Raw genomic sequence first — 25,396 nt, 5'->3', positions numbered from 1 at the left:
AAACCTATTTAATAAATAAGTTATATGGGTCGGGTTGGATTACCTATTTAATAAAATAGCCGAATTCAGATTTGAAATTTTGACCTATTGAATAAACTGATTGGATTTGAGTTGATAAATTTTTAATCCTACTTTGCTTCCAATCCAATCTAACCCATATTTGATCCAACCCGATTGCCACTTTTCTAGTAGCTCACGCAACCTCATGCATTCTTTTTTTTTTTTTTTTTTCTATTTTTCCATTTTCAAATCGAACCAATCCCAGTATTACCTCGCTTAACTCATCTTGCAGGTGCAAACGACCGTTTGTGGTACACATTAGTGAAAATAGCTTCATCTTGAATCTGAAAATCAGTGTGCGCGTATATATATATATATATATATATATATATATATATTATTTTATATAATATATATAATATATATAATATAATATAATATGTATGTATGCATGCATGCATGCATGTATGTTTGTATGTACGTACGTATGTATGTATGTATGTATGTATGTATGTATGTATAATACACATATATCGCTCAACCCGACATGTTACCCGTTTCTCAAGTTTTGGAGGCTGTTCTCTCTGCTCCCATACAAAGGGCAAACCGAGAAGAAGTGGAAGAAGACAAGGAAGAGAGAGGGAGTTAGCCTAGAAACTATACTCCACGCTTGAGGAGCGATTCTAAAGAAACCCTAGAGAGGTTGGTTCTCTCCTCTCCTTTTATTTTCCCGAGAATTTCTTGTTGCTCTTCATCTAGGGTTTTAGACTTTTAGTTTTTTCCTTTCCTTCCCACCGAATTATAACTTTGGGATCGGAATGGAGAAAATTCTTAGATTCAGACGAGCACAGTAGGCTCGATCCCTTGGATTTATTCTGTTCCTTACGATTTCTACGCAGGAATTAGAGATTTGGGAATTAATGAGCAGCAGAGCCAAGAATTTCCGCCGCCGTTCCGACAACGGTGATGCCCATGGAGAGGAAAAGTCCACCCCAACTCCCGCCGCCGCCACAAACTCCACCTCCGCCTCTGCCATCAGTAAGAGCCAAACCCTGGCCATAACGAAACCAAAGAGCTCGAAACCGGAGGGACCGAAACGCCTTAGCTTTGCTGATGATGAGGAGGAGGACGGCGGGGCCGTGGTGGCCCCTCGCCGGCCCTCCAAACCCGTTCCCTCGATCCATAAGCTCTCCTCCGCCAAGGAGCGCTCAAAAATCTCATCTTTGGCCCCTCACATCCCTTCCAATGTCCAGCCGCAGACTGGTGAGTACACCAAGGAGAGGCTCCTTGAGCTCCAGAAGAACGCGCGCCCCCTCGGTAGCATGCCCCGGCCTAAGCCATCTCCTTCCTTCTCCGAGCCCAAACCTCAGAAGAAGCCTGATCCCCCTGCAGAACCTGTTATCATCCTTAAAGGCCTCGTGAAACCAGTCTCCACTACAACCCCTGGGCAGGATGGTGAGAAGGGAGCTGCTTCGAAACGTCGGGAAGATGAAGAGGAAGAAGAGGAAGACGGGATGGATGAAGATGAGGAGAGGCACGATGCCGCGGAGAAGGGGAGAAAATTGCCACCGATACCTGATCGGGCAACGATCGATGCTATCCGGGCCAAGAGAGCCCAGCTCCAACAGCCACGTCGCCCTGCACCAGATTACATCTCTCTTGAGGGTGACCCTTTGGCGGGTGGGTCTAGCGATGAGGAGGAGAACGATTTCGAGGGCAGGGTTGCTTTGTTTGGAGGCAAGATGGATGGTAGGCCAAAGAAGGCAGTTTTTGAGGGTGTGGAGGGGAGAGTTGCTGTAGCCGAGGCGAGGATTGTTGATGGTGGATACGGAGAGGTGGCTGATGATGGAGATGATGATGAGGATGAAGAAGAGAGGAAATGGGAAGAGGAGCAGTTCAGGAAGGGGTTAGGAAGGAGAATTGATGAGGCATCAACTCAGAGAGGGGTTAATAGCATTCCAACAATTCCACCCATCCAGCCACAGGTTTCTGTTTACTCAGGAGGTGCTCTTCAGTCCTCAATGAGCAATATATCTCTTGGGCCAGCTTCTATTGGAGTCTCAAGGAGTGCGGAGGTCATGTCCATTCCCCAACAGGCTGAGGTCGCCACCCGTGCTCTGCAGGAGAACATCAGCAGGCTAAAGGAAACCCACAACATAAGCATGAATTCATTGGTTCGGACTGATACACAACTTTCTGAGGCGCTCTCAGAAATTACCTCTTTGGAGAGGTCTCTGAAAGCTGCTGATGAGAAGTATGTCTTCATGCAACAGCTCCGTGACTTCATCTCAGTGATGTGTGATTTCTTACATGACAAGGCCTATTTCATTGAGGAGCTGGAAGAGCAGATGCAGAAGCTTCATGAGCAGCGGGCCTTAGCTGTTGTAGAAAGAAGAGCTGCTGATATTGCTGATGAAGCAAATGAAGTGGAAGCTGCTGTAAATGCAGCAATATCAGTTCTAAATAAAGGCTCTTCAGCTGCTTATATTTCTGCAGCGACAACTGCAGCACAGGCTGCTGCTGCTGCTGCTGCTCGAGAAAATTCCAATTTATCCGTTGAATTGGATGAGTTTGGTAGGGATGTCAACCTACAGAAGCGCATGGAATTTACGCAGAGGACTGAAGCCAGGAAGCGAAGGAAGGTTCGGTCTGAATCAAAAAGAATGTCGTCAATTGGGAAGGATAATGTATTTGAGCTGATTGAAGGAGAGGCGAGCACCGATGAGAGTGACAGCGAGAATAGTGCATATGAGTCTAGCCGCAATGAGTTGCTACAAGCTGCTGAACAGATTTTTAGTGATGCATCTGAGGAGTACTCCAGCCTTAAAATTGTTAAGGAAAGGTTCGAAAGATGGAAGAATCAGTATTCATCGGCTTATCGAGATGCTTATGTGTCTCTAACTGCGCCAACAATATTCTCTCCATTTGTGAGATTGGAGCTTTTGAAGTGGGACCCTCTGTATGGCACAACAGATTTCTTTGACATGGAGTGGCACAAGCTGCTATTTAATTATGGGTTGCCAGTGAAAGATCATGACTTCGATCCTGATGATGCCGATGCTAATCTTATTCCAGAACTAGTTGAAAAGGTAGCTCTTCCCATTTTACAACATGAAATTGCACACTGCTGGGACATGTTGAGCACCCAAATGACTAAAAATGCAGTATTTGCCACAAATATGGCCATTAACTATGTTCCAGCTTCTAGTAAGGCAGTACGTGAATTGTTGGCTGTTGTTCATTGTCGTTTGACAGAGGCCATCACCAATCTCAGTGTGCCTGTTTGGGGTACAGTTGTAACAAATGCTGTGCCAGGTGCTGCACAAATTGCGGCTAATAGGTTTGGTATGTCTGTTCGTCTGCTCAGAAATATTTGCTTGTGGAAAAATATCCTTGCGCTGCCAGTCTTAGAGAAGCTTGCTCTTGAAGAGCTCTTGAGGGGGAAACTTCTGCCTCATGTTAGAAGTATCATGTCCAATATTCATGATGCTATTACAAGGACAGAAAGGATAGTTGCATCACTGTCAGGGGTTTGGTCAGGTCTTGGGATTACTGTAGAACCCAGTCAGAAGCTGCGGCCTTTGGTGGATTGCGTTGCAGAGCTAGGAAGCAAGTTGGAGAGGCGGCAAGCATTGGGCGTGAGCGAGGAGGAGACCCGTGGTCTTGCTCGCCGTTTAAAGAATGTGTTGGTTGCTCTTCATGAGTATGACAAAGCTAGAGCTATGTTGAGGACTTTTCAGCTCAAAGAGGCACTTTGAGGCTGAGCAGACATTCTCACCCTTTTAAAGCAAGCTTTTCCTTTCAAAAAGCACCCAGGTTCTGAAGCCTTGGCTGTCAGAACATATTGTACTTAACAGAGAAGTTTTGATTGTATCGAAATATGCAAATTCCACTTTTGAAGTGCATATATTGGCCATATTAACCATCGATTTTTCCTTTTTGGTGCTTGATAGTGCTCCAGAATTTCATTGTTTCTATCAGTGAAATCAGGTTTCAAAATGGTGCCTTCATATGTTTTTCACTGTCGTCAAATTTGCCTTGATGAACATGTTGTTTGCAATCCCATGAACCCGAGGTTTTAATTTTTTTTGTTTTCACTGGTTTGAGCTATGCCTGAATCTGAGGACATATCTTATAGTCATTTCAACAAGTTTCTATTTTTTTTTCTTTTTGAAATGTTAGTATATTACTCTGATGTCATGATTTGTGATGCTCGAATGACTTTATCATATATTCATCTCACCTCTCTTGAACTTTCATGTGTTTTGATTGCTATGTTATATATAATTTTAGTATGATGGTTGAATTCAGTATGATCTCTTTGGCTTCAGGTTGCAAATTTTGTGTCAACTAACAACTTCATCGGCCTTGACCAGAATGCAGATGTTTATAATCTCATTAATGAGATCAATTCACTTTAAAGACTCGTTTGTTGCCAAGTTTTTCCTGGTTTATTTTTTTTTTTTCAAGTTACTAGCATGTTCCGCAGTTCTTTGCTTGAGAAGTTGCTTATCAATTGCACAAGTGGTAACCATGAGATTTCCTTGAAGTTAGAAGATTAATGGATTCTTTAATTCACAGATTTTTATAGTCCCAGGCAAAAAACCCTTTATCTATTTGACATCAGTTACATCAGAAGTTGTGAGCATTTGATTCATGCATTGGTTTTGATATCAAGGTTCGTTGATTCTTAATATTGGCCATCCACAATGCGATATACTGAAGAGTCCGAGAATCCTACATATGGTTGTGGTTATGTAACATGATGGACATTGCACCAAATATTCGGATCTAGGATGGTGAGCATCTGTAATCAGGTACTCTTTGGGCTCCTTCTAAGTGTGAAATGTTGGATCTCATCCCACAAAGTCACTGGTCATTAACCTTCATAACACATCCAGACAATAGACAAAATATCTTGCATATCCAATTACACATTGATATTAAGCAAATGGCTCTATGGCAAAGTATAGTTTCAAAGTGCTACATGAAATTGATACCAAAAGCCTATTTTGGCGGTGGCCAACCCTTGCTTGTTTGCTAGATATAGGTAATGTTATTATTTATTGGCACTTGGTAGTCAACTTGCTGCAGTAGCTATTTTAGCGGCAACATTTTACAAGCCACTCGTAAGTCTAATTGTTGAATAGCTATAGCTTACATATTGATTATTTTATTTTATGCTTTTCAACAGGTGACAAGTTAATATCTTGCATATCCAATTGCACATTGATATTAAGCAAATGGCTCTATGACAAAGTATAGTTTCAAAGTGCTACATGAAATTGATACCAAAAGCCTATTTTGGTGGTGGCCAACCCTTGCTTGTCGCTAGATATAGGTAATGTTATATTGGCACTTGGTACCCAACTTGCCGCAGAAGATATTTTAGCAGCAATATTTTACATGCCACTCCTAAGTCTAATTGTTGAATAGCTATAGCTTACATATTGATTATTTTATTTTATGCTTTCCAACAGGTGACAAGTTAATTATTAGTCCATCTGCTAGTGCTTGCTCTGATAGTTGCTTGTCACTGTGCTGGTCAATGTATATCAAAATTTTGCTTCTGGTTATCCTTGTTTCCTTTCTATAATCTTTTGTTTCTGATGGTTTCCATTGTTCAGTGTATTGTTATATTTACCTGAGAAACAAGGTTTGGCTAACAGATTGAGAAACCTCAGTGGGTAAGTTTTAGTTGACAGATTATGAAATGTAGCATATCTGTCTACACCAACAGGAGCCAAAGTTTGATTGGTCTATAAATTTTTTTATGTTATGTTGGATGATTTGAGAATGGGTGTCATCTCATATCCTCGGTCATCAATATGAGGGCTGGACCTCCTTATAATGTTTCTTTTTATCTCATATGCCAATAGGAAAAGAAAACTCAGAACCTATTGACTACCGTTTCAAATCTGTTAATATCATATATGTGCATTTTATAATGGTGAAAATGTCACCTTTGGATTGGATTCCTTTATGTTTGATAGGATGGATATTTGGTTCATTCTAAGTTGTACTGGTTGATGAGTATGTGCTGGCTAGATTGGTATTTTTTTGGGTTAAATTCATAGACGATGTTCTTCTTGCCTCATTAAAGGGAAATGTCAAAGCTGAATTCACTTACCAAAGAAAAAGCTGAACTTCAAACTCCTCAACTTTTTTCTAGGTCATTTTTGTTGGCTTATTCGTTTACCATTGAATTCAAAGACTCTAAAATCGGGAAGCAACATTGACAAGGAGTCCGAATCATTACATCAGATTTTGAAGATTTTCAGGTTGTTTTAGAGTTCTCTTCTACGTTAGTAGACGACTTGACAAATGTTGAGTTGAAAATACTTAGAAGAATTTTTGGTGTCTTTGTAGGTAAGCTCAGCTACACCTATAAATACTCGAATCTGCTTATACTCTAGCCTGCTTCATGTGTGCTTTGTCTCCTTCACCATATTGCAGGTTATGTCATAATTACACACATCTAGTCTAATTTAGCACACACCAACGGATGCCTGAGAAATTACTTATCTAGATGAGTGGTTAAATAATTTTCATTAATAACTCTTTTCAGTTTGGGCAAAATTGAGAAGACCATTTCAAAAGTGGTTGTCAGGGATGAAGTCTGGATGTTGGCTGTGTTTCTTCCCCAGTGATGGCCCTTGCTGAATCAGCAAGGACCATTTTTGCCATTGCAAACACTGCGAGAGGATCCTAAGGTGCTCTTTGGACCTGTATACTAACAAGTCATATCAACAAGAACTTTCAGATAGTTCCTTTCAATCGATTTGGATCAGGCTGTATCATGAGTGAATATAACAATTCCAGAATTACTTGTTCTATCCTTCTACTGTGCAACATTGAAAGAGCAGCCTTATTTTATTGCCTGATCTTTATTTCTATTTCCTTCATTTTTTTAAATTTGAGCTCGGCAAGCCCTATTCTCTTTATATTGGACCCTTGTTCTATAATGAAAGTATATAACTCAACCCCTGTCTAAGAAATTAGTATAGGGTTCCTAGAATTCTTATTCTCTTATGCAGGAGCAATCATATATAATATACTGGATTCAATCCTTTGGAGGCTTAGCAATCCTGCTTGTATCAGTTTTGTTATTCCCTGAAATGCAGCATAGAATTCATACCAGAGCCAGAGGTACTTCCAATTTGAAAACACTTCAGTTTTGCTCCTCTGGAAGGAGCTAAATCTAAAATGTTGAGTAGTTTCTTTTTTTTCATTATGAATATCATTTTTGATCTTGTGAAATATGGTAGTCAGTCTTTCTATCATTTTAGTAATTATTTGCGTGGCAATCAGATGCCAAGAAAGTTGATTCCCATTCAATTCTTGTGCATCGTATGCAAAGAAGTGTGTTATTTTTAGAAGTTATCATCAACATTATATTGGTGTAAACAAATCATCTCAATGATTTAACCTTCCCGGTTCCAGTAATTTGTACTGATTACTTGAAAACAATTAGAGTTTAGACCTAGATATGGTTTTTTAATGACTAAACCTTGACCTTTCATGCTCTAAATCATCAGACTTGATCCTATCCATGTCTCATATTATTTTGTCATATTGTTAGCACTGGTGAGTTTGCCATTATTATTTATGATATTCCATTCATATGGAACAAGAGTTGACTATGGTGTTTCTTGGTGTAAATTTATTGTGTTTGGGTACTTCCCATAGAGAGTTGTTGGGATGAAAAACTAATGCTCATTAATCTTGGTTTTAGGTAGTACTCCTCTGCCTGTTTAAGGGAATTGTCATTGAAGTTTGGAAGGCAAGGCTACTGGTTTCAGGCATTATTAATTTTCAGGCACTTTTGCCAGATATATAGGTTTTAATTCTTTTCCTACTGGCTACATGTTTCTCATACATCCTAGGCAAATCTTTGCTAATTTGTTACATATGCAACAGTTCTTTACTTGCATTACTGAGTTCCAATTTAGAAGATTGATTGATTGAACCAAATTAGAGTCTAGACTCGGGGGTAATATCTTCTAGATTGTGTTGAATTGGCCAGCATATTGGGTGGGTAGTTGCCAAGGAATAAATAAATTAATTTTGGTCAGGTACAAGATAATGCATGCTTTCTAGGGCAACAGTGCCTATCATCAAGCGGCTATAGACACCAAAAAGCTCTGGCAACTCTGCATATCAAGAATTATCCTCTTTGCTGCCATCATCATGCTGGTCGGTGGTCACCATTGTTCTCAGAGGTGTTCACTGTAGAATCGTATAGCCTCATGTTGGCACATGCTGTCCAAATCTTCTCTATTCAGGGCTCTGGGATTGCTTTGGACATGCCGTCGGAAGGTAATGAAGCCTGTCATAACTGTCCTTACTGCTTAAGCATAGTTGTTCTCTTACACCTACTGTCTGTTCGCATCTAATAACAATAGCACCTCTACATTGATTAAAATATAATAACACCAAAACTTGTAAGGATAAGCACTTGAATGGAATCCATGATTATATGTTAATCTATTCTTAAACTCTTTTCTGTTCGTCTGACATGCTTGCCTTACAATGACTCACCTAACCACATAGATATCAATTTTGTTCTATGTAATAGTATCTTACCATCTTGTTATAGTTAATGGAATTTTACGAGCAAGATATACATGTCCTTATTTAGTTTTCTTCTCAACAAGAACGATCCCATCTTATGTGCTACAAGATGAACCATGATACTTTTGCAGTCTTAGACCCATATCTTCTTTAGTTAATTAACAAGGCTCATGGTAGCTTTTAGTCTGTTGAAAAATCATCTTTATGTTCAAAGATTAGAAGATCAGTGTGAACATCTTTCTTTAAGCATTGTCTAATGTGATGGACCATTTAGCATTAGAGTTGCATCATTTAATGCTTATTATGTTTCTCTATATCTACTTATGATCAAGGTTTGAAGTTCAACTGAAATCGATCCGAAATTGACTGAAATTTTCGGTTTGGTCAGTTTTGGACGAAACCAACCGAAGCTACATATTTACTTTTTCATTTGACAAGTTAATATGTTTAATATTATCTAAAAATTGACTAATGCTATTAAACATGTATTAAAGGCTCTACTTATTAAATTCATGTTAATTTTGTTGAACCTTTGTTATTATGATGGGTAAGTTGTATCTTGAAATAATGATATTAAATATGTTTTTATTTATATGGATTCTTTTCTTTTTATTTATATGGATAGGTTGTTTAAGTGAAATAGAATGAAGCATTCTTATTTTTTTTCCTTTTTTTTGCTTAGATGCATTATTAAAATGGAATAGAATGGAATATTACTGGATGGATGTTTTCATGCTTAGATGGGTTATATGGATCTTTCTTGCTCTACCGAGTTATTCCAAGTGGAATTAGAATGAAATATATTTATATGGGTTTTGCGTTAGATGCATGGTACGCTATACCATACCGAACTGAGCAGTACGGGGCGTATTGTACCATACTAGCTCGGTACTAGTATATAGTACGGGGGGCATACCGATACTCGGTATGCCTAATTGGCTTCGTACCATACCGTACTGACACTTTGATAGCGTAGCACCAGTACGGGGTCTAGTACCGAGACAACATACCTTGGTTAGATAAATTACTAAAGTGAAATAAAATGAAATATGTACAGGGAAAAGTTTAGTATAATACTAAAAAAGAGTAAATATAGAGAATGTACTAAAGTTAGGGAAAAGTGTTGGAAGATACAATATGTTGCTGGAAATTGGACCCGGGGGCCGCCGCGAAGCCGGGGAAGGAGGAGCTCCGCTGCTACAGGGGGCGGACGGCGGTGCGCGGGCTGGCTGCGTCCTCTGCTGCGGGGGGGGGGTGTGCAAGTCCTGCAAGGAAAACCGGTGGCCGGGCTCTCCGGCTCCGGCCCTCCGATGCCTAAGTCAGAGGGGGCAAGTATGTGGAGAGAGCAGGGAAGAGAGTATATGGAGAAGACAGCAAGAACATTTGGATAAGATAAAGAAGACGAAGAGGATGATGTCCTCAATTGCGTCTGTGCTTCCCGGCGGGTTCAGTCCCGGGGATCTGTTTCCGTTTTTGTTTTTTCCCCCCCCCTCTTTGGTTCTTCCAGGTTCCCTTTTATAGGAGGGGATTACGTTACCTGGGAGGTAACCGGGGGATTTGTCCCTGTCCGTGATAATTGGGCACGATTTGGCCCATTTATGGCGTAGTGGAGAACGGGGCCGAATCAGACCGGAACCAGGGAGTTGTCACGGTCGATCGGACCTGTTGGAGTGGTTGAACCGCCGGCCGTAGCGGGCCTGAGGTCTGTGGATGGTAAGTGCATTTATTACCGAATGAACCGGCGGCCAGGTAGAGCCATACGCTCTGATGGTTCAGTGATCCGGAGATCGTCTTGGGCCGTGTTCATTAAATGCCTGAGTGCATCGGAGACTTAAGGGAGTCTCATGCATTAATGGCAGGTCGTGCCGAACGCCTGCGGAGATCTTATGCCTTGATGGCTTGGAGATAGTGGCAGGTCGCAAGCCGTAGGAGTTGTCAAGTCCCTTGGACTTTAGGCGGGGGTTGGACATTTGGTAAAGGCATCGGCTCGGCAAGGGTGCCGAGCCGAGCTGGTCGCCCAATGGGGCGCCCTGTGGCGGGGCTGCTTTGAGTACTCCTGGTCGGCGCCCTTTAGACGAGCACCTTCTAGCAGAGCGCCTTGGCGCTGTCTTTGGTCGGCACTTTCTAACCGAGCAGCTTATTTTGGGTGGGGCACTTCTTGGCGCGCGCTCTGGTCGGCGCCCTCTAGTCGAGCGCCTTCCTGGTCGGCATCCTTTGGCCGAGCAGCTTTCCGGTCGGCGCTCTTCGGCCGAGCAGCTTTCCGGTCGGCGCTCTTCGGCCGAGCGGCTTTCCGGTCGGTGTACTTCGGCCGAGCGCCTCCGTGGATGTATGACTTAGGGTTTTTCCCCTAACACTACCCCCGACTTCCGAGCTCCAGTTGGCTATCAGCTGGAGCGCGGGAAGTAGCTTTAATTGGGTTATTACGAATTCCGAAAATTTCGATTTACTGCGCGTTTTGAGCTATCGAACGCTTCGAGGTGCCTTTAATAGGCGGCGTCTCTTCTTTCTCGAAGAGCCTCATTATTGGGACACCTTTTGCGAAGCGTCCTTGCGTCGTGGGCTCATGATGGGGCCGCACGATCTTCGATTGCGGACGCCTTTCCGCGCGATCCGATGGGGCGCTTCGACGTTCGAAGCGCTAGCCCTAATTAAATGCATCGCTCTGTCTTTTAGACCGACAAGTGTTATCATCTAACCAGGACGCAGCGCTTTTTTCGCTGATCCGGGCCGTTGGGGAGGTCTATATAAACTCTCCCCCGGCCCCCTGTTCTCTTTCCATTGCTTTCTGCTTCCAGCTTCCTATTCTCCCAGTCTTCCTCAAACCGAAGTCCCTTCTCTCCGGCTTCCTTCCCAGGTCCCCCTTCTTTTTGATTTCCCTCTCTTGTAATGGGTTCTTTGCCTAGCGAAGTAGTGTCCACCATGAGTGTCCTGGAGGTCGAGATGGCCGAAGAGTGGTTTTTCCCTCTTCACGGGTTCCGTTTGGAACCCGCCAGGCGAAGGGATCGGGTAACCGATCCTCCGGTAGGCCGGATCGGAGTGCACTCGGAGTCACTCTGGGCCGGCCTCCGATTTTCTCTCCACAGCTTTGTGAATGAGTTGCTGGCGGTATGCCAGTTGGTTCCGGCGCAGCTCACTCCAAACGCTTGGAGGACAGTGATGGGTTTCCTGTCACTGTGTTTACTACAGGGGATTCCTACCTCTGTCAACGTCTTCCGGCGACTTTTTATTTTTAAGTCGAACCCGGGAGACGGGGAGTGGCTCTACATCGCCCTCCGGGCGGGTCGGCCACTTTTTCATGGTGCCCCCTCATCCATTCATGGTTGGAAGGAGAAATTCTTCTTCCTGGGCTCTGAACGGTCCTGGAGGTTTGACCCCAGGTGGAGGCCGGCCCAGCTTAAATCCATCAACAGGCTCCCCCAGCTTTCTCCGCGTGAGCAGGAGATCTTTGACACCATCCGCAGCCTTGGGGACGGGATTTTGCTGAATGGCCTCATTAGCGAGGACGCCCTGGTGAACGTGGGCTTGAGCTCGGCACGTCCTCAGGGTAAGGATAGTTACAGCAACTTTTTATTTCCTTATTGTTCTAATGTTCTAATTTTGCTTATCTTTGCAGACATCGCAAAAATAGTGACCAAGAGTGAAGTCCTTTACGCCCGCTTCCAGAAGAGGGCAGCCGAGCTCTCGGGGGAGCCCGCGGAGCCGAGAAAGAAGCAGAAGGTCTCGGTAACCTCGACTCCCTCGGCGGCGGTGGTGGCCGAGGCGGGTTCTTCCCGCCCTACGCATCCCGAGGCGGGGCCTTCTCGCCCCGCTATCTCCGAGGCGGGGCCTTCTCAGCCCGCGCGCCTTGAGGCTGATCGGAGAGAGGGCGCGGGCTCCGGGGGCTCGGGCTCCAGAACCCCGATGGCGCCCCCATGCCCGGCGCCCTTGATGCAAGTCCCTGGTCGGCAGGACGCTCCAGTTGCCGACCAGGGGAGGAGTTCAGCGGGTCCCGTGCTTGCACGCCCCGCTATAGTTGTGCGGCGGTTAGACCAGCCGCTCGCCCGACCCCAGCCCCTTAGCTCCCAGCCGGGGAGCAGTCAAGGAGCCTCGGGGTCGGCTCCACCTAGGCCAGATGGCGCTGGCCTCCCGGGCCCTTTGAGCTCGGAAGAACGGGTGCCCTTCGCACCCACCTGGTCGGTGTTCGAGGGCGATTCGGCCCTCGAAAACCCGCGAGTGGCGCGCGAAGTTTTTCGGCTCGCGTTGCTCCCGGCCGACCGGGCCATAGTGCAGTCCATGAGCTACAACGCTTTTATGGACGCTACGCGCTGCAACTCCGTCCGGGTAAGCAAAATTTTTCGCCTGAGTAATCTGTATTGCTTTTCTACTAGCGGCGCCTTATGTTTTCCTTTGTCTTCTTTACAGTATTTGCACGAGACGGAGATGCTGATGCACCTGGTTCAAGAATACCGGGAGAAAGCCCGGAGGTGCCAGCGCGGCTATGAGGAGGCCCAGAGAAGGTACATGGCCGCCGAGGCGAAGTACCAAGCCTCCGAAGAGAAGTACCGGGCCTCTGAGGCCGAACAACGGGTGCTCCAAGAGAAGGTCGGAGCATCCGATGAAAGGATTCGAGCTCTGACCGCCGAGCTCGATGAAGAGAAGGGCGCGCACGCATTGGCAAGGTCCGAGCTGCGCGCCGCGGAGGCTCGATTGGCTAAGGCCGAGCAGGCGTTGGCCTCCCGCGAGCTGGAGGTGGGAGATGCCCGCCTCCGACATTCGGAGCTCGAGCAGGAGCTGAGGGGCCTCGAGCGGAGAGCCGCTTACCACGAGGCTCGGGAGATAGAGGCCCGGGAGAACGCCCAAAACGCAGTGAAGCTCTTCCGTGAGTCGGAAGAGTTTCACGAACTCATGGCTGAGGAGGGCGTGAACGGGCTGATCCAAGGCTTCCGGGATTTCCGCAATCAGCTGCGGCGGCTTCTCCCGGATTTTGATGTTAACCTGCTCCAGCCGGGAGCAGGGAGGGCGGAAACAGAGGCAGAAACTCCGGAGGTGGAGGCAGAAACTCCGGGGGCCGAGGCGGCCGTAGCTGTCCCCGAAGTGACCGAGGTCGCCCCCGAGGCTACTCCTATTGCTGCCGAGGCCATTGAAGAGGTACCGGCAGCCGAGCCAACCACTCCTGGTACTGCCGAAGCCGAGGTGGTCGAGCTCGAGCCTCCGATGTAATTGTCATTTCTTGTTAAGTCGGGATGGCTTCCCATACTGTAAGGGCCAAACCCGGATTTTGTACTTAGCCTACGGGCCTTTTTGAAATGAATATACATTTCTTTTTTGAAAACTCGTCTGTCGTAGCCTAAGTTTTTCTGCTCGGATCCGTTTTAGGTTCCGAGGATATGGGCTCTAGGGCCTCAGCTTTTCCCGCCACAGGGTTTGAGTTTGAGTTTGGCTTGCCGAGCTCCATTGCTCGGTTCTTCGACTAGTGGTATAACAACGCTTGTGCTTATACCAAGGATTTGGGCTCGGAAAGTTTTTCCGAGCCTAGTCCAGAATTCGACCAAGCCCTAGGGCGGTCGTTAGGACTTAAGACTTCTTAATGCGGCGAATTTCGAATCCGGGCCTCGAGTTGCCGGGGCGAACCGGATTCTTCTCTTGCAAATGGATTGGATACTCGTCAGCTCGTGACGGGGATTCACCGGACTTAGTACAATAATGTGTCGGTGTTATGAGCACTCCTTCGCCGAGGCGATTGAAGACGCTCCTCTGCTCGGTGTCCGTTCTTTGAGGACATCGGCAGAGAAACAGATAAAATGATGTAGAAACATCAAATACATAGGTACCAGAGAAATCCAATGACGAAGAGCGGGCCGGACTCGTTGGCTGAAGCCGATGGAGCACGAGCCGAGCTCGTCCGGTCAGAGAGGACCGCTGACTTATCTCGATGTCTCGAGCATCCCTATAGTTGGGGCATCCCGACGTCTCGGGGCATCCTGACCATAGTCAGGGTAGGAGCACGAGCCGAGCTCGTCCGGTCAGAGAGGACCGCTAACTCATAGCCGATGGAGCACGAGCCGAGCTCGTCCGGTCAGAGAGGACCGCTAACTCATCTCCCGACGTCTCGGGCATCCCTATAGCCGGGGCATCCCGACGTCTCGGGGCATCCCGACGGATCGAGGCATCCCGACGTCTCGGGGCATCCTGACCGTGGTCAGGGTAGGAGCACGAGCCGAGCTCGTCCGGTCAGAGAGGACCGCTAACTCATAGCCGATGGAGCACGAGCCGAGCTCGTCCGGTCAGAGAGGACCGCTAACTCATCTCCCAACGTCTCGGGCCGTCCCGACAGATCGGGGCATCCCGTTGCGGCAGGGCATCCCAATATATTGGGGCATCCTGACGTCTCAGGGTAGGAGCACGAGCCGAGCTCGTCCGGTCAGAGAGGACCGCTAACTCATAGCCGATGGAGCACGAGCCGAGCTCGTCCGGTCAGAGAGGACCGCTAACTCATAGCCGATGGAGCACGAGCCGAGCTCGTCCGGTCAGAGAGGACCGCTAACTCATCTCCCGACGTCTCGGGCCGTCCCGACAGATCGGGGCATTCCGTTGCGGCAGGGCATCTTGACCGTGGTCAGGGTAGGAGAAATAAACCTGACATCATGAGATAATCAGGAGAAATTGGTGAGCTCAAAATGGGTATACGGACCGTAAGTTTATTATAAAATGGAATTCATAAAACGAGGTTCAATAATCGAATAATGGGGAACCCCTTAGGGTTCTACTGATGGTACACGCGGAGGTTTTCAGAGCTCCAGCTTCGCGGAATGGGCGTCCCGTCTGGGGACTCCAGCTGGTAAGTTCCGGGCCGGCGAACGCGCGTGACTCGGTACGGTCCTTCCCAATTGGGGGCCAGCTTTCCTTGCTCAGCAGGTCGGGAGGCTTCAGCTCTTCTGAGGACAAGGTTCCCTGGTCTGAAGGATTTGATTTTGACCTTGGCGTTGTAGTACTGAGCTGTCTTTTGCTGGTACCTCGCCATACGAACTCGGGCGGCCTCTCTTGTTTCCTCGATCAAGTCAAGGTTACTTCTGAGCTGCGAAGAGTTGGAGCTGGCATCATGATGCTCGACTCTTGGAGAGGGAAGCCCAATCTCCAGTGGGATGACGGCCTCCGTTCCATATGTTAAGTTGAAGGGAGTCTCGCCGGTGGGGACACGGAACGTGGTCCGGTAAGTCCACAGGACATTATATAGGTCTTCGACCCATTGTCCTTTGGATTTGTCGAGCCTGGCTTTAAGACCCTGCAAAATGGTACGATTTGTTACCTCGGTTTCTCCGTTTGTCTGAGGGTGCGCGACCGAGGTGAAGCGGTGGTCAATGCCAAGCTTGAAGCAGAACTCTCTGAAGTGGATGTTGTCGAACTGGCGACCGTTGTCAGAAATAAGGATGCGGGGAAGTCCGAATCTGCAAATAATGGACTTCCAGACAAAATCCCGCATCTTCTGCTCGGTGATCCGGGCAAGGGGCTCGGCTTCTACCCACTTGGTGAAGTAGTCGACGGAGACGACCAGAAATTTTCTTTGCCCGGTGGCCAGTGGAAATGGCCCTAGGATGTCAATTCCCCACTGGGCAAAAGGCCAAGGGGAACTGATAGAAGTCAAGGGAGCCGAGGGCCGGCGCTGAACATTGGCATTCCTTTGGCACCGGTCACATCTTTGGACAAAGTTCATGGCATTCTTCTGTAGTGTCGGCCAATAATATCCTTGGCGCAAAATTTTGTGGGCCAGCGCTCGCCCTCCTAGATGGTTTCCACAGATCCCTTCGTGGACTTCACGCAGGGCATAATCCGCCTCTGTTGGGCGGAGACATCTGAGGAGTGGAGAAGTGAAGGATCTTCGATAGAGGTTTCCCTCGTATAGTATGTACCGGGTGGCGAGACGCTTCACTCGGCGAGCCTCTCGTTCATCAGTGGGGAGGACTTCGTCTTGTAGATAGCTGATGAGTTCGTCCATCCAGCTTGGCTCGAACTCGGTGCAGAAGGTCTGCTCGGGCTCGTCTGTACTGGGCTTTTGAAGATACTCCAGCACGGCCCCCTTGGGAAGCTCGCTCATACGAGAGGACGCCAGCTTTGACAGCTGGTCGGCCCTGAGATTCTCCGACCTGGCAATATGTTGGATGTGGAAAGAGTCCAAGGCCGAGGCGAGTTCCCGTACCTTCTGGAGATACTTCTGCATGGTCGGGTCTCTGGCTTCGAAGTTGCCCATAATTTGGTTGACGGCGAGCTGAGAATCACTGTAGGCCCTCAAGTCCTTCACTCCTAGTTCCTTGGCTAGCTTGAGCCCGGCAACGAGCGCTTCGTACTCCGCCATATTATTAGAGGCAGGAAACTCCAGGCGCAAGGCTTGCTCGGCGACCACCCCTTCTGGGCTGGTGAGAATGAGCCCTGCTCCGCTACCCCCCGAGTTTGACGAGCCATCGACATGCAAAGTCCATGTCAAACTCGGGGTCTGCTCCGTGAGTGGCTCCGGCTCGGGTTCGTCCTCGTCCGGTATGGTGCACTCGGCTATAAAGTCTGCGAGTGCTTGTGCTTTGATTGCCGGTCTGGGTCGGTACTCGATGTCAAATTCCCCGAGCTCAATGGCCCATTTTGTGATCCGGCCGGCACGGTCTGATCTCTGTAGGATCTGCTTGACCGGCTGGTCGGTCAACACAGCCACTGTATGGGCTTGGAAGTAGGGTCGGAGCCTCCGAGCCGAAATGACCAGAGCATAGGCGGTCTTCTCGAGCTTGGCGTATCGGGTCTCGGCGTCTCTCAAGACCCGGCTGGTGTAATACACTGGCTTTTGAAGTTTGTCCTCCTCTCGGACCAAGATCGAGCTTACCGCAACAGGGGAGACCGCTAGGTATAAGTAGAGGATCTCACCCTGTTGCGGCTTTGTGAGCAGGGGAGGGGAAGCCAGGAGATGTTTGAGCTCTTCAAAAGATTGCTGGCACTCGTCCGACCACAGAAAGTTCTTCGGCTTCTTGAGGGCCGCAAAAAATGGAAGGCAGCGCTCAGCCGAGCGGGAGATGAACCTCCCGAGAGCTGCAACTCGGCCTGTGAGCCGTTGTACCTCCTTGACCGTCCTAGGAGGCGTCATCTTTTGAAGGGCTCGGATCTTCTCTGGATTGGCCTCGATTCCTCGCTGTGTAATGATGAAGCCGAGGAATTTGCCGGAGGTGACTCCGAATGCACATTTAGCTGGATTGAGCTTCATTTGGTACTTTCGGAGCGTGGAGAATGCTTCATTGAGGTCGGCTATATGGTTTTGTGCCACCTTGCTTTTCACTAGCATGTCATCCACGTAGACCTCCATGTTCCGGCCTATTTGATCTTTGAAGATCCGGCTAACCAGCCTCTGATAAGTTGCCCCGGCATTTTTTAAGCCGAATGGCATCACCTTGTAGCAATAGGTTCCCCCATCGGTGATGAAGGCTGTCTTCTCCTCATCTTCTGGCGCCATGCGGATCTGGTTGTATCCGGAGAAGGCGTCCATGAATGCCAGTAGCTCGTGACCCGAAGTGGAGTCCACGAGCTGGTCGATGTTGGGAAGTGGAAAACTGTCCTTTGGACAGGCTTTATTCAGATCAGTGTAGTCCACGCACATACGCCACTTCCCGTTGGCCTTCTTGACGAGGACCACATTGGCGAGCCACTCCGGGTAAGCTATCTCCCGGATGAATCCAGCTTCGAGGAGTTTGCTGACCTCCTCGGCTGCTGCTTGCTGTCGTTCAGGGGCGGCGCCCCGCTTCTTTTGCCGCACGGGCTTGCTGGTTGGCTTTACTTGGAGCCGGAGGACCATGATCTCTGGATCTATCCCCGGCATGTCTGCAGGCGACCATGCGAAAACATCCATGTTGTCTCGTAGGAAGTTGGCGAGGCGACCCCTCTCGTGCGCGTCAAGGCCGGAGCCGACCTGCACGGTTAGCTCAGGAGAGTTCTCACGTAGGGGAACCTGAATTAATAACTCACCGGGCTCTACCCGCTCTTTCTGAGGGTCGACCCGTGCCTCCAGAACCTTGGTTGAGGGCTGGTCAGTCACTGGGGCAGGCACTTCGGCGGGTCGCTTTGCCTCGTGGGTCGCCAGGTAGCATCGCCTTGCCACCATTTGGTCTCCTCGGGCTTCGCCGACCCCCCGGCTGGTGGGGAATCGCATGAGCAGATGGTGAGTGGAGACTACTGCTCGGAGGGCGTTGAGGCCTGGCCTTCCGAGGATGGCATTGTAGACCGAAGGAAGACGTATCACGAGGAAGCTCATCCCCACGGTGCTTTCACGAGGGGCGAGCCCGGCCGTGACCAGAAGGTTGATCTCGCCCTCTACTGGGACTGAATCCCCAGTAAATCCAACCAACGGAGCATTCATCCTCCGTAGCTGTTCTTTGGTCATCCCCATTTTACAATACGCACCAAAGTACAGAACATTCGCCGAGCTTCCATTATCGACTAAGATGCGTTTTACATCAAATCTATTTATGATCATGGAGATGACCACGGCATCATCATGGGGAGTTTCAACTCCCTCTAAGTCATCGTCTGAAAAGGAGATGACTTCAGAAGCGCGCGGGCGCTTCGATGAGGTTTCTCCCTCCGAGGCTTCTCCAGCCGAGGCCCCTCCTCGGATAGTGTTGATGACGCCGGCGATAGGCCTGTTGGCATTCGAACCTTCAGGCCGTGCTGCTGCTTCGGCGGGCTGCTTTTCTTCACGCCGGCCTTGCACAAACCGATCAAGCACCCCTCGGCGGATGAGTGCTTCGATCTCATTTCGGAGCTGGTAACACTCCTCGGTATCATGACCTTTGTCCCGGTGGAAACGGCAATACTTCCGGTTATCGCGCCGGGTTCGGGTATCAGGCTTCGGAGGCGGGAGCCGGATGCGATCTCGACTCTCGATCTCCATGAGAATTTCGGCCCGAGGGGTGTTGAGGGGGGTGTATTTTTCATACCTCCCTTCAGGTGCGCGGGCCTGCAGTGGGAACCTCGGGCGGAGTGGTGACCTCTGCTGTGGCGGTCCCCTCAGTCGGGGTGGACTCCTCGGGCAGGGCGGATTCTTGGCTTGTCGCGGAGATGGGCTTCTGGGCTGGCCGCGTTCCTCGCGGCGCCTCTTCTTGGGGTTCTGCTCGGTCCCGCCCCGCCTGACGGCCACGGCTTCCTCAGCCTTGGCATATTTCCGGGCCCGAGCGAACATTTCTGTAAGGTCCGCTGGGAAATTCTTCTCAATCGAGAAGAGGAATCTGTAGGACCGGGCTCCAGTCTTCAGCGCCGACATGGCGATTGACTGGTCAAGCTCCCGGACTTCCCATGTTGCGGCGGTGAACCGGTCCAGATATTCCTTGAAGGACTCTCCCTCCTTTTGTTTAATGTCGAGGAGGGAGTCGGATGTCCGCCGCTGGGCTGACTAGCGGCGAAGTTGCCGGCAAACTGTCTGCCGAGCTGCTCAAAGGAGGAGACAGTACTCGGCTTCAGCCCGGTGAACCAAAGCCGGGCTGGTCCTCGGAGTGTTGCCGGGAAAGCCTTGCACATCATGGCTTCCGAGGCTCCTTGTAGGGCCATTAAGACCCGGTAACTCTCCAGGTGGTCAAGGGGATCAGCCTTGCCGTTGTAAGGCTCCACCTGAGGCATCTTGAACCGGAGGGAAACCGGTTCATCTTCAATCTCCTGGGAGAAGGGCGACTTCGTATTGAACTCGAAGTCGCCGTTACGTCCCGATTTTCTCCCGTGGAGTGCCTGGATTTGGCGCTCCAGCTTTTCGACCTTCTTGTCGAGTTCATCATTCTGGAGGATCGCTACAGCGGTTCCTCCGGGTGCAGGTTGCCCTGGAACCGACTCAGCTTCTGAAGGTTGTGGCCAGCCTCCGTGATTTCTGACTGGGTGCTCTCTCCAGAGGGAGGCCTGGACTTGAGAGTCCTGACCTCGAAGAGGAAGCCCGCTTATAGGGGGCTCCGGTTGAACTGGAGCCGGGGGAGGTGGTGCCGTTGGGATGCCTCTAGGTTGCAGGCTTTGGACAGCGGTGGCCAAGGCCTGCACCTGTTGCACCAGGGCATCAAACCGCTCCGGCCGAACTTGATGAACTGACTCAGCCGGAGGTGGTGAGTTTCGGACGGAGTGCTCAGGACTGGGTGGAGGACGTCGAGAGGCGTTGGAGGCCCCTTTGCTCCTTAGCTTCATGGCAGCGAACTCGGGCCCTTCCTCTAGCGCCAACTGTTGCTGGAAATTGGACCCGGGGGCCGCCGCGAAGCCGGGGAAGGAGGAGCTCCGCTGTTACAGGGGGCGGACGGCGGTGTGCGGGCTGGCTGCGTCCTCTGCTGCGGGGGGGGTGTGCAAGTCCTGCAAGGAAAACCGGTGGCCGGGCTCCCCGGCTCCGGCCCTCCGATGCCTAAGTCAGAGGGGGCAAGTATGTGGAGAGAGCAGGGAAGAGAGTATATGGAGAAGACAGCAAGAACATTTGGATAAGATAAAGAAGACGAAGAGGATGATGTCCTCAATTGCGTCTGTGCTTCCCGGCGGGTTCAGTCCCGGGGATCTGTTTCCGTTTTTGTTTCCCCCCCCCCCCTCTTTGGTTCTCCCAGGTTCCCTTTTATAGGAGGGGATTACGTTACCTGGGAGGTAACCGGGGGATTTGTCCCTGTCCGTGATAATTGGGCACGATTTGGCCCATTTATGGCGTAGTGGAGAACGGGGCCGAATCAGACCGGAACCAGGGAGTTGTCACGGTCGATCGGACCTGTTGGAGTGGTTGAACCGCCGGCCGTAGCGGGCCTGGGGTCTGTGGATGGTAAGTGCATTTATTACCGAATGAACCGGCGGCCAGGTAGAGCCATACGCTCTGATGGTTCAGTGATCCGGAGATCGTCTTGGGCCGTGTTCATTAAATGCCTGAGTGCATCGGAGACTTAAGGGAGTCTCATGCATTAATGGCAGGTCGTGCCGAACGCCTGCGGAGATCTTATGCCTTGATGGCTTGGAGATAGTGGCAGGTCGCAAGCCGTAGGAGTTGTCAAGTCCCTTGGACTTTAGGCGGGGGTTGGACATTTGGTAAAGGCATTGGCTCGGCAAGGGTGCCGAGCCGAGCTGGTCGCCCAATGGGGCGCCCTGTGGCGGGGCTGCTTTGAGTACTCCTGGTCGGCGCCCTTTAGATGAGCACCTTCTAGCAGAGCGCCTTGGCGCTGTCTTTGGTCGGCACTTTCTAACCGAGCAGCTTATTTTGGGTGGGGCACCTCTTGGCGCGCGCTCTGGTCGGCGCCCTCTAGTCGAGCGCCTTCCTGGTCGGCATCCTTTGGCCGAGCAGCTTTCCGGTCGGCGCTCTTCGGCCGAGCGGCTTTCCGGTCGGCGCTCTTCGGCCGAGCGGCTTTCCGGTCGGTGTACTTCGGCCGAGCGCCTCCGTGGATGTATGACTTAGGGTTTTTCTCCTAACACAATACATTTTATGGCAAGTGAAGTGTTTAGCATACCACATCAAGGTTACAAAAGTTAGGGAAATGTGTAGGAAAATACAATACATTTTTATGGTTAGTGGAGAGTTTAGTATAACACATCAAACCTTGATAAAATTTACTTTCAACCTGAAACTACCAAAAATACAAAAAAAATCATGAATAACTCAAAACATAATAGAATAATATGATGAACTTATCTTTTTTTTAAAAATAATTTCTCCTTTTTTTGGGATTTTTTTCTAACTTTTTTGAACAAAATTTTGAAACTCGGAGCAAAACTTGCAAGATTACCGAAACCAAAACTGAAATTGAAACCTTAACTAAAATCGAAACTGAGTTTTGGGACCAAAACTGAATCTTAAAACCTTTCTTATGATATCTTTATATATGCATTTCTAAAACTACAGGTAATCACTTCCCATGTTGTAAATCACTGATAGTGGCTACAACTCCTGTCTTAAGGATACTGGCAATGGTTATGGTGTTGTTCCTTGTGCTTTTGATGAAAATAATGTAGCTTTTTCCTCAACAATATTGTATGACTATTATTTTGTATGGTAGTTGGTTATCTTAATCATTTCATTTCATGCTTGATGGTATGTCTGGCTGATCATTGTTTTTAGCCAGAAAGTACATATTTTTTAGGGTGATTCTGTCTCTTTACTTTGCTTCTAAATTCATCCAAGGAACAATGGTTGAGATCCAATTATTGCAAATGTTCGACATGGCTGAATTTCTGTTCATATCTGGTGCATTGTATCAGCTTTATTACTTAAAATCAAGTTGGCCTATATAAGGTTGGAAAACTAATTGAGACATTGCTTGTATAAGTGGCCATATGTTAATTGAATTATTATCTTGTCTTTGCACAAAGCACCAAAAATGATCCGTCACTTCCTGTAACTAATTGCCTTCCATGCTGTCCGCTGTTTCATGCATAATAAGTACTATTTTGTGATTGCTTTTCCATTCTATGTATCAATTTTTTCTTTGCTATTGTATATATTGGTCTAAATTGTGGAAAGAGTCCCTAGAGAGAAATCATGATGTTGTTTTATAATTGTCATGGTTGAATTTTTGGTATTAGTTTTTTTTTACCATATGAAAAAGAAAACCTTCAGGTAAGATGCTGAAGTTGGGTAATTATGTATGAGACTATAAATAATCTCAGCAGTTTATTCATTTGACTTTAGATCACTTATTGTGGAAGAGCTATTGTGGGTTACATATGGCTAATCACTGCACCTGTTCTCAAAATGATCCCATTTTTCTGGCCTTTTGTCGCATGGCTTTATCTGAGGCTTACCACATATTTTTCTCATCTAAATATGTAACCAATGAGATTAACAACGGAACAAGAACCGGATATAACAAATTTAATGGGTTCCAGGAGTTGCATTTTACAAACATGATTTGCGTACCAACTTCGTTCAAATTACCTTGAACATTGGCATGCTTCTGTTTTATGTTCTTTTGGCCCTATGCTTCAGTCTTTTTGGCTATACATTCAACAAGGCTATGCATGAGAAAGGAAAAGATGGCTACTTTTGCTTGTGGTGCTAGGCCAATGATCCGAAGTTCCCATCAGCTGGTCATCCAGGTCTCACCCTATAAAATTGCCTTCTTGCTAGCGACATCGAGTAAACATTAAAATGTGTTAGTTATATTGTTTTGAAATACCAATAGTAATAAGTTCGAGCTAAAAATTAGTTGAATTGTTTCTCTCTCTTGATTTATTTGTTTATTAACATCTATATGATCTTAGAGCATGCCAACTTGTTCTTTTTTAATCTATTTCCTTCTTTATATGTTTAATATGAGATGTGAATTCCATGCAAATTTGCCCCTCAATTTTCCATCAGTCGACATAATTATGATAAAGGCATATGCATTTATTTCCAAGAAAATATCATTCTTCTCATTTTCCATTGTCCTTGTTCATGAGCTGTTTAACATGCAGTAAATCAGGTCCAGACTCAGCAGAGCGAGCCTGTCAGCTGCTGGATGTTTTTGAAGATTGGAGGTCTTTCATTGCATATTTTCCATCTCTCTCTCTCTCTCTCTCTCTCTCTCTATATATATATATATATATATATATATATATATATATATTTTATTGATCTTCGATGAAGTCACTGCAGTAACCTCAACCAAATCCCAGAATTTGAGTCCTGGAGATTGCTCACTGGGTTTATGAAAACCTAACATCAAAGGTGAACTGCAAAGCATGTATATGAAATGAACCGAGCACATCAGCAATACAAGCTATGAATGGGCCTCACCCAAGTATATTGAAGTTAATTTTTCAGACTATGTTCTACCCTCTTTTCACCATCCCACTCCTTTGTAATTTGATCTAGACTACATTACAGTGATGTTAAGCTGTAAAAGCTGCCAAAGAGGGCACCTCTGTAAATTGCTGGGCAAATTTAATTGCGGGTCAGAAAGCGTGCATTGTGACAAGGTGGTGGCATTTTAAATCTACTCTGTTTTTTTGGCTGTGAGGTTAGGTTGGCATATATATCCATCTACTTTCACATAATATTTAATCTCATGAGCTCGATAGTTTGTATCTATTTGTTCAATAGTTTGTCTGTCCGGCAAAAAGTCTTCTATTGACTCTTGGACTTCTCAGGTACAATATTTGTTAAGTCCCCCATTGGAAATTGGAAAGGAAGCTGGAAATTTGTTACCTTGCCTCATCAGTTGTGGTATCTCTCAAGAATGGTATGCTCAGAGATGCAGGGCTGTTTGGCTTTGTTGTTTATATAACCAGTGACTTTCATGGGTTGTGGACAACTTATGGATGCTTTCTCCTGTTTTCTTTTCTTCTTCTTCTTCTTCTTCTTCTTCTTTTTTGATAAAAGGGAAGGATCATACTACGAAAACATCTTACAAAGTTAGAAAATAAAATATTATGAAACAGGGAAGGAACAGAAACGAGATCAACCTGCAAAGAGGCATCGGAATGCTGTGCCACGTAAATAATTTATCCTGGATGAGAATGTGCAGATTGTTTTCTTGGCTGTGCATTGGCCATTTAAAGAGGTTATTGTATAACAAAAAAAAACATAAAATATTGGAAATCCTACAAATAATATCCCCCTTAACTATTAATGGCAACTTTGCTGCTAAAATATCCTCGACCTTCTCTCTTTGGCTACAGTTTCACACCTCGGTCTCAGGACTTAAACTCGGCCTTGTTTTTCACCTCGTTTTTGGCATCTCATAGACATGTGCCGACTTGCCAAAAAAAGAAGAGCAGAATGATTGATAAGAGCTTGAGAGGTTCTTACCATGAGAGCTTTGGGCTACGAGAGCCTCTAGCTATGTGAGCTCCTAGCTATGAGAGCTTCTCCCTTTGGGATCAAGGAGACCCTCTTTATATA

The 25,396-nt window shown here is 47.5% G+C and overlaps 2 protein-coding genes across 2 annotated transcripts; both read left to right on the top strand.

Annotated features, from left to right (window-relative positions):
* The first annotated feature begins 524 nt into the window (after window positions 1-524).
* LOC103703815 (transcriptional repressor ILP1-like) lies at window positions 525-3,905 on the top strand. The gene is made up of 2 exons (XM_089923787.1): window positions 525-702; window positions 900-3,905. The coding sequence occupies exon 2, from the start codon at window positions 921-923 to the stop codon at window positions 3,756-3,758; it is 2,838 nt and encodes a 945-aa protein (XP_089779913.1). The 5' UTR covers window positions 525-702; window positions 900-920; the 3' UTR covers window positions 3,759-3,905.
* Window positions 3,906-11,460: 7,555 nt separating this feature from the next.
* LOC149753240 (uncharacterized) lies at window positions 11,461-24,592 on the top strand. Its single transcript, XM_089923788.1, has 2 exons — window positions 11,461-12,894; window positions 12,976-24,592. The coding sequence occupies exons 1-2, from the start codon at window positions 11,461-11,463 to the stop codon at window positions 13,771-13,773; spliced, it is 2,232 nt and encodes a 743-aa protein (XP_089779914.1). The 3' UTR covers window positions 13,774-24,592.
* Window positions 24,593-25,396: the final 804 nt, after the last annotated feature.

The sequence above is a fragment of the Phoenix dactylifera genome, chromosome 6 (genome assembly GCF_051530095.1).
Source record: "Phoenix dactylifera cultivar Ajwa chromosome 6, Ajwa_hap1_PhDact_Kaust_v1.1, whole genome shotgun sequence".
NCBI classification, from domain to species: Eukaryota; Viridiplantae; Streptophyta; class Magnoliopsida; order Arecales; family Arecaceae; genus Phoenix; species Phoenix dactylifera.
This window is presented reverse-complemented; position numbering and strand designations above follow the sequence as displayed.